General features: G+C 30.2%; 1 protein-coding gene across 1 annotated transcript in view; it reads right to left on the bottom strand.

Moving 5' to 3' along the window:
- Positions 1–1,185: 1,185 nt before the first annotated feature.
- The window catches only part of LOC111686326 (daxx-like protein), an 8,582-nt gene continuing 426 nt past the window's right edge, over positions 1,186–9,341 (bottom strand). Inside the window, exons 2-4 of the mRNA XM_046955971.1 lie at positions 7,669–9,335; positions 7,382–7,610; positions 1,186–6,049 (exon numbers count right to left, since the gene is read on the bottom strand). Coding sequence (XP_046811927.1) covers positions 4,788–6,049; positions 7,382–7,610; positions 7,669–9,335 — 3,158 coding nt within the window. The 3' untranslated portion in view covers positions 1,186–4,787. The remainder of the gene's footprint in view (positions 6,050–7,381; positions 7,611–7,668; positions 9,336–9,341) is intronic.

The raw sequence follows: 9,341 nt of genomic DNA, 5'->3' as shown, positions 1-9,341 counted from the left end.
ATATTCAAAATGTTTAATTTTAACTAAAAACTTAAATTTTTAATAAAAATTGAAAAATTTAAATTTTCACTAAAAATTTTGTATTTTACTAATAAAATAATCAAATTTTTACAAAAAAATATTTAATTTAAATTTAAATAAAACTACAAATTGTTTAAAGTTTGACATTAATTGAAATGTTTAAAAAATATAAATTTTATTTATATTATTTTGTTTAAGATTTTTTGACTTAAGAGTTTTGTTTTGTTTTTTTTTTTTCACTGTTCCGTTACATATTTTTAATAAAATTTTATTTTTATACACAAAATTATATAAAATATTAATAATTAATACACAAATGACTTAAAATTTAAACGACCTTTCGTAGAGAGTGTAATGTTTATTTTTTTAAATATAAATTTTTGTTTCTTTTTTTTATTTAAAATATTTTTGTTATTTACACTGTTACAAAAAAAAATACTAATTGCTTATTTAAGTCATAGGGTAAAGGGGGGGAGGGAGGACGTAAGGTTATAAATCTGTTTTTTTATCGTTTTAAAATTCTCTTAATAGTAATTATTGATTAATTAGGAATTATTTTTTTATTAATATTATTATGTATATACAGCTTACAAAGCTTTAGCTTAAATTTAGAAGTATTACTTTAAAGTAATAATTAAATTAAGTTTTAAGAAAATGAAAACAAATATAAATTATTAAAACATTATTATTTTTTTTTAATTTTTTTTTAATCAACATAAAATAATTAACAAAATACAAATTTAATAAATCTGGTATAAGGGTGATGTTGGTGATATTTTAAAAAATTAGGGTTTTGCAGTTGAAAACTATTGGAAATAAATTTTTAATTTAACTTTTCGAATTTGAATTTTTTTTAAATAATATTTTTTTTATTTTATTATAAATTTTTCATTATGATTAAGGAATTTTTGTAAAAATTAATAAATAAACTATTTCAAGATTATAACGAAAACGTTTAATTTAATTAAGTTTTTCTTGTAAAAAAAAAAAATTTTAAAACTTTTTTAATATTTTCAATAATATGTAAATATTACACAAAATTTCGAAAACGAAAATTAACATTTAAAGAAATTAACAATAATTTTTCATTTATTTTTATAAATTTTTAAAGATTTTTTTTTAAATTTTCAAAAAAAAAAAAATTAAAAATATTTTTTTTATAAATTTTTCTAAATTCAAATTTTGTTCTTAGCAAGGTCTTGCAAACTATTGTATTTCCACTGCAATTGTTTTGCAGCCTATGTTTATTACAAAGATTACATTTGCAATACCAAAAACTATGTTTGCAAGGTCTTGCAAACTATTGCATTTCCACTACAATTGTTTTGCAGCCTAAGTTTGTTACAAAGATTACATTTGCAATACCAAAAACTATAAGTTTACCCTTATTGAGGTCTTGCAAACTGTTGCAATTTTGCTACGATTATTTTTCAAGATAAGTTTAATCATAAAAGTATATTTACACTTAAAGAAAACATAATTGAGAATTGCACATTGCATTTTTTACTACAATTGTTAATTTTTTAGAATTGTTCTTAGTTAAGGTCTTGTAAACTATTGCATTTCCACTACAATTGTTTTGCAGCCAAAATTTATTATAAAGATTACATTTGCAATACCAAAAGCTATAAGTTGACAATTATTATGGTATTGCAAACTGTTGCAATTTTGCTAGAAATGTTTTTCAAAATAAGTTCAATCAAAAAGTCTAATTTACACTTAAAGAAAACATAATTGTGAATTGCAAATTGCATTTTTTACTAAAATTGTTAATTTTTGAGAATTGTTCTTAGTTAAGGTCTTGCAAACTATTGCATTTTCAATACAATTGTTTTGCAGCCTAAATTTATTATAAAGATTACATTTGCAATACCAAAAGCTATAAGTTTACCCTTATTGAGGTCTTGCAAACTGTAGCAATTTTGCTACAATTATTTTTCAAGATAAATTTAATCATAAAAGTCTATTTACACTTAAAGAAAACATAATTGAGAATTTCAAATTGCATTTTTTTACTACAATTGTCTATTTTGCTGTAATTGAGGTCTTGTAAATTGTTGCCTTTTTGCTAGAATTATTTTTCAATATAATTCCGCTCATGAAAAAGGTTATTTACACTCAAAGAAAACAAAATTTAGTCTTGCAAATAGAATTTTTTACTACAATTATTTTGCAGCAGAAGTTTAATGTAAAAACTATATTTGCAACACCTAAAGATGAAAGTTTTGTCCTTATTTTCTCTTGCAAATTGTTTGACAGTAGAAGTTTAATCCAAAAACTATATTTGCAACACCGAATGATAAAAATTTTGCTGTTGTTAAAGTCTTGCAAACTTTTGCAACTTTGCTAGAATTGTGTTTTCACTCAAAAATAGTATATTTACACCAGGTAAAATCAAAAATTGGTCTTGCAAATTGCAATTACCAGTAGTACATCATTTTTTGTTATGATTGTAAATATTGTACAATTTTTGCCACATTTGCAAGGGCAGTTTGCCTTTTTTTTGTTTTACATTTAAGTTTCAAGTTAAGTAAATCACAACTTAGTACTAAGTTAAGCCCTTGCAAACTATGGCATTTCTGCTTAAACTGTTTACCAATAAAAAATTATTTAACATAATAAATTTGCAATACCAAATACAAGATTTTTAGTCTTGCAAATTATGACATTTAAGCTAAAATTGTTTTCTAAGACAATTTTACTTAAAATAATATATTTGCAATACCAAATACAAGATTTTTAGTCTTGTAAACTATAGATTTTTTGCTAAAAGTATTTTTCAAGTGAAATTTACTTGAAATACTATATTTGCAATACCTAAATTATACCATTTTTAGTCTTGCAAATTTCATTAACTGCTGTAACTCACATACGCTTTAATTTTTTAGTCTTGCAATCTGTGATATTTTTGTTAGAAATCTTTTCCAAGTGATGTTTACCTTTAAGGAAGTATTTTCAATATTAAATATAAGATTTTTAGTCTTGCAAACTGTGGCTTTTTTGCTAAAATTGTTTTTTAAATGAAATTTACTAGAAATAATGTATTTGCAATATTAAAATCCTAAAGTTTTTAGTCTTGCAAATTTGATTAAATGCTATAAATCATAATCATAAAAAATGCATGATTTTTAAACCGATTTGAAACATTTTTAGTCTTGCAAACTGTAACATTTTCGATAGAATTGTTTTCTACGACAATTTCACTTAAAATAATTTATTTGCAACAGTAAATGCAAGATTTTCAGTCTTGCAAACTGTGGCATTTTCGCTAGAACTGTTTTTCAAGCATTGTTAACTGGAAATAATGGATTTGCAATACCTAATACAAGATATGTAGCCTTGCAAACTGTGGCATTTTCGCTAGATCTGTTTTTCAAGCATAGTTAACTTGAAATAATGGATTTGCAATACCTAATACAAGATATATAGCCTTGCAAACTATTGGTTTTTCCCTAAAAATTACTTTCCAGTGAAATTTAGTGAAAGTGTATATTTACAACACCAAATACAAAATATTTAATCTTGCAAACTGTGGCATTGGTATTTGCAACAGTAAATGCAAGATTTTCAGTCTTGCAAACTGTGGCATTTTTGCTAGAACTGTTTTTCAAGCATAGTTAATTAGAAATAATGCGTTTGCAACACCTCACATAAGATATGTAGCCTTGCAAACTGTTGTATTTTGCCTAAAAATGACGTTCCAGTGAAATTTAGTTGAAAGTGTATATTTACAACACCAAATACAAAATGTTTAGTCTTGCAAACTTTGGCATTGGCATTTGCAACAGTAAATGCAAGATTTTCAGTCTTGCAAACTGTGACATTTTTACTAGAACTGTTTTTCAAGCATAGTTCATTAGAAATAATGCGTTTGCAACACCTCATATAAGATATGTAGCCTTGCAAACTGTTGCTTTTTCCCTAAAAATGACTTTCAAATGAAATTTAGTTGAAAGTGTATATTTACCACACCAAATACAAAATGTTTAGTCTTGCAAACTGTGGCATTTTTGCAAGAACTGTTTTTCAAGCATAGTTAATTAGAAATAATGCGTTTGCAACACCTCATATAAGATATGTAGCCTTGCAAACTGTTGTATTTTGCCTAAAAATGACTTTCAAATGAAATTTAGTTGAAAGTGTATATTTACCACACCAAATAAAAAATGTATAGTCTTGCAAACTGTGGCATTTTCACTAGAACTGTTTTTCAAGCATAGTTAACTTGAAATAATGCGTTTGCAATACCTAATATAAGATATGTAGCCTTGCAAACAGTTGCTTTTTGCCTAAAAATGACTTTCAAATGAAATTTAGTTGAAAGTGTATATTTACCACACCAAATACAAAATGTTTAGTCTTGCTAACTGTGGCATTGTTGCTAGAAATGTTTTTCAAGTGATATTTAGTTGAAAATTTACATTTACAATACCAAATATAAGATTTTTAGTCTTGCAAATTGTTGTATATTAAAAAAAATTCAACGAAATTTGTGTTCATTCAAAAAGTTCAAAAAAATCGAAAGAGATTTAATAGTTTTCTAACCTCAACCCTTAAAATATATCACACACACACACACACACACACACACACACCGTTCAACAAACAAAACCACAACCAAAAATAGTTGAAATTGGCAAAAAAAAAAAAATTACAAAACATAAATAAAAATTTCAAATTTTTAAAAAATCCAAAATAATTTTTTTTGCAATATTTTATCATCAACATCATTATCATCGCTTGTGCATGGTTAAATCCAATAAACACTATGATTCCTCATCGGATATAACAATTTCCTCTAACGATTTATTTGCCGATATTGTAGAAGTTAAATCTGTACATAAACTACTACCAACCTCAATATTACTGCCACCAGTTGTTGTTGTTGTAATTTTATTTGTATCGGGTTCTAGACTAGAGACATGAACAATTTTCAAATCTGCCGTTGTAGTGGTGGTTGTAAGAGTGGCAGTAGCTGTATCCAAATTAATGCTGGCATTATTATTATTATTGTTGTTGAGCAGATGGGGAGTAGGTGTTTCTCTTAATTTACCATTTCTTATGGGCATTATTGAGGCAGGAGTAGTTGGTGAAGCTTTAGGTGATGTTAATGGTGAAGTTTCCTTACTTGTAGTAGTATTAATGACAGTCTTTGTATTTGTTGTTGCAACCAACTCGTTATTATTGTTATTTACTAACAAATTATCTCTGGCAGAGTTGTTGTTCTCATGTGATGATATTAACTTATTCATACAATTTTCCATTGTATTATCTAATTGCAATATATCTTGTGAATTATCAGGTATTTCTATACATTCTGTTGATAATGATTTATCATATGACTTATCCAAAATTGCTAAACTATCATTAACACTAACCAGACTTTCATTGAGTTCTTTTATTGTATCTTTTGAGACATTTTCTTTGTTTTTATTATTTGTGTTTTCGATTTCGTTGTCTGATTCATTATCACTAACATCACCATTAGCTAAAGTTTCTACTTGTTCATCTAGATTATCATCATCATCTTCTTCCTCTTCCTCCTCCTCCTCGTCATCATCTTCTTCATCTTCCTCCCCTTCTTCCACCACCATCCTCTTAACTGGTCCAACAGTTTCCTTTTCTTTTTTACATTCCTCAGACTTAAGTAAAACTTGTTTCTCTTCTTGTTCTCCTTGTTTTTTATCCTCTTTATTTAAACTTTCGTTTGCAATTGCCATCACTTCCGCTGTTTCCGTTTCCATTTTAACTTCTGCTTTAGTCGCCTCCTCTACTTTAGTATCTTCTGTTGTTTCAGCCTTTTCCTCTTCCTCCTCGACTTCGGGCATATCTTGTTTGCGTGCAAACTTCTCTAAGATATCATTGATTTTTTTGTGATTTTTAAGATTTTCATTTAGTTTTGCCGCCAAAGTCGGATCAGTTTTGGCTGGATCAGCACCATCACCCGCATAGTGGGTAACTGTTTCGTAAAGATCGGCTTTACGTCGTGATTGCAATAGTTTGCCCACTTTAATGAACGCATCTTCAGCTGTGAGAAATACAATTTACAAAATTCAAGAAGAAAATAAATACTTAGATAAATTAGAATAGATTTACTCAGTTATTATAGACTACACCAGGGTGTTATATGTGTAGAAACTAATGAATTAAAAGTGAAATGGAACTGAACTGAACATAAACTCAAGTATAGCTGAACTAAAACTAAACTAAAACTGAACTAAAACCGAGCCAAAACAGAAGTAGAATTGAACTAAAATTGAAGTAGAACTGAAATAGAATTAAACTAGAACTGAACTAGAAATGAAATGCAACTGAACTAGAACGAAACAAGAATTAAAATAGAACTGGACAAGAACTGAAATAGAACAGAACTAGAACAAAACTAGAACAGAACTAGAACTGAACTAGAACTAAACTACAACTGAACTAGAACTGAACTAGAACTGAACTAGAACTAAACTACAACTGAACTAGAACTGAACTAGAACTGAACTAGAACTGAACTAGAACTGAACTAGAACTGAACTAGAACTGAACTAGAACTGAACTAGAACTGAACTAGAACTGAACTAGAACTGAACTAGAACTGAACCAGAACTGAACTAGAACTGAACTAGAACTGAACTAGAACTAAACTGGAAACGAATTAGAACGGAACTAGAACTGAACTTGTACTACAACTGAACCAGGACTGAAATATAACGAAACTAGAACTGAACAAGAACTGAACCAGAACTGAACTTGAACTGAATAAGTACCGAACTCAAACTGAAATAGAAATAAACTAGAACTAAACTAAAACTAAACTAGAACTGAACTAGAACTGAACCAGAACTGAACCAGAACTGAACTAGAACTGAACAAGAACTGAACTAGAACTGTACTAGAACTGAACTATAAATGAACTAGAACTGAATTAGTACCGAACTCAAACTGAAATAGACCTGAACTAGAACTGAACTAAAACTAAACTAGAACTAAACTAGAACAGAACTAGGACTGAAATAAAACTAAACTATTAACTAATTAGAACTGAACTAGAACTGAATTAAAACTGAACTGGAACTGAATGGAACTGATCTAGAAATGAACTTGAACTAAAAAGGGACAAAAATAGAACAGAACTAGAATTAAAGATTAATTAAATTATAACTGAACTAATCTAGATCTGAACTAGAATAGAACTAGAACTGAAACAGAACTAAACTAGATCAGAACTTAAACTGAACCGGAACTGAACAAGAACTAAACTAGAACTGAACCAAAACACAACTAACCTCCGGTGTAGAATATCTAATGGTCGAGCATAGCCGACTATAATATCATTATTGTTTTTTTTTTCTCTTCAATATCACCTCACCTATATTTTTCATTTCAAAGTTAACTAAACCCAAACTATAGGTACGATTACAATGTTCCAGCATACGCAATACATCATAATAATCGGGAAATTCTTTTGTGCGATTGATAAACGCCTGTAGAGTCTTATTAAACTGTGGTATACGTGTTTCATTGAATTTGATGGGTTTCTTAACTAAACGATGGGCATTTTTACTTTCACCCGTAAGATCACAAATTTTTTCATAAATCTGGAAAAAAAGAAATAATTGTTAAAAGATATAATAGCTGATATAAGTCTTAATTTACCTGGCAAGCTCTTTTCTTAAAACGTTCCACTTGCAGAAAACTGGAATCATCATCATCCCAATCGACTTCAGCCTGTTCCAATACCTCAATACGTTTGGTTAAAACATACAGGGCTTTATTTAATTTTTTAATTTGTTCATCTAACTTTTTATTACCGGTCGATGTGGTGGCAGTGGCTGAAATCTCAACTGCTGTAGTGGACGTATTGGAGGTTGAGGAGCTGGCAGGAACATTCGAATCACTAGTAGTCGTTGTTGGTTTTTCAACATTTTCTGCTGTTGCTAAGGGACTTGCTGTATTAGTATTATTATTGTTGTTGTTGTTAGCTGCTGTGTTAGTTGATTCTGAGGTTGGGGATGCAGCCGCTGAAGCTTCCTCTACCACTCTGGCCTTACGTCGTACCTTTAACTCTTCCACAATGGTTTTAAGATTATAGTACACCAAATCCGGTTTAGCTTTTATGGTTTCCACAACCTTGCGTATACTTTTACGAAAACTTTTCGATTTAACAAAATCACCGTGTACTTCATAGTAGTATTTTAATAATTTCGTTTTGATTAACTTTTCCATATCTTTGGAGGGATCAGCCTCACGACAAGCCTTTATAAGTTCTTCATATTCCGGTTCTAGCGGAGGTTTTGGTGGTGGTGGTGGCGGTTTATCGGGTTTTTTATCTGGTTTTGCCTTATTAGCTTCTCCATTGATTTGTTGTTTTTGTTGTTCGGGTGTATTAACCAAATCGACAATTTCTAAGGGCTTATTATTGTTAGTTTTAACCTTGTCTGGTGAGTGAGTCAAATCCAAAACAGTGTCACAATCATTGCCCGAATTATGAGCGGTGGGTGTTGTCAGCATAATGACATCGGGTGATTTTTGAGATTTTGGTGTTGTAGGCGAAGTCATGGGTGTGTGATGCCGGGACGAGGAAGCTGATATAGACTTGGGTGATTCTGTGGTAGCTGGTGGCAACATTTCAATGACCACATCATTTGTTAGTGAAATGGGTGTCCGTTGTGTTAGTTGTCTATCGCTGTGTTTGTGTTTTTGCCAACTTTCATCAGTGGACTTTAGTAGAGTAGTGGGCTTAATTCTACGTGACGTTTTATCCATACGACCCGGCTGCGGTGAAGGCGTTAGCTGAGGCGAGGGTGTTTTGGGTGCAGCGGCAGGTGAGGGCGAAGCGACAGGTGATGGCGTTGTAGTGCTACTGGGTTTATTGAAGGGTAAATGTATTTTGAAATTATTGTTAATATTATTCTGATTAGGATTTGGATGAGCGGTGATGGTGGTATTGGGTGGTAAGCCAGTGGATATTAAATGAGGATTTATCATTAGCTGTTCATTTAGACCCATAAAGTTTCCCAAATTATGAGGCGGTGTGGCCATTAGCTGTAAGGGTGGTGTGGCTCCCGCGGCAGCCATTGAGTGTACTCCTGTTATCATGGGCATTATTGGCGGTAGAGGGGCAACTGTGGTGGCTGCCTTAGCTGGTGATGAGTTTGCCAAAGCTGCATAATTTTTAGCGCTTAAACGTTGCATAGTTTGTGGTGGTGTGGGAGTTTTCCGTTTCCTCTGATTTCCACCCAACGAGGCTATACCTTTGTTGGTTGGTGGTGTTGGTGTTTGGCGTTCATCATTGATAATGCTATTTAAAGCTAGAAATGATGCTGCAA

Source organism: Lucilia cuprina, chromosome 2 (genome assembly GCF_022045245.1).
Source record: "Lucilia cuprina isolate Lc7/37 chromosome 2, ASM2204524v1, whole genome shotgun sequence".
Taxonomy (NCBI): Eukaryota; Metazoa; Arthropoda; class Insecta; order Diptera; family Calliphoridae; genus Lucilia; species Lucilia cuprina.
Note: the sequence above shows the minus strand (reverse complement) of the source record. Positions and strands in the feature narration are given on the sequence as shown.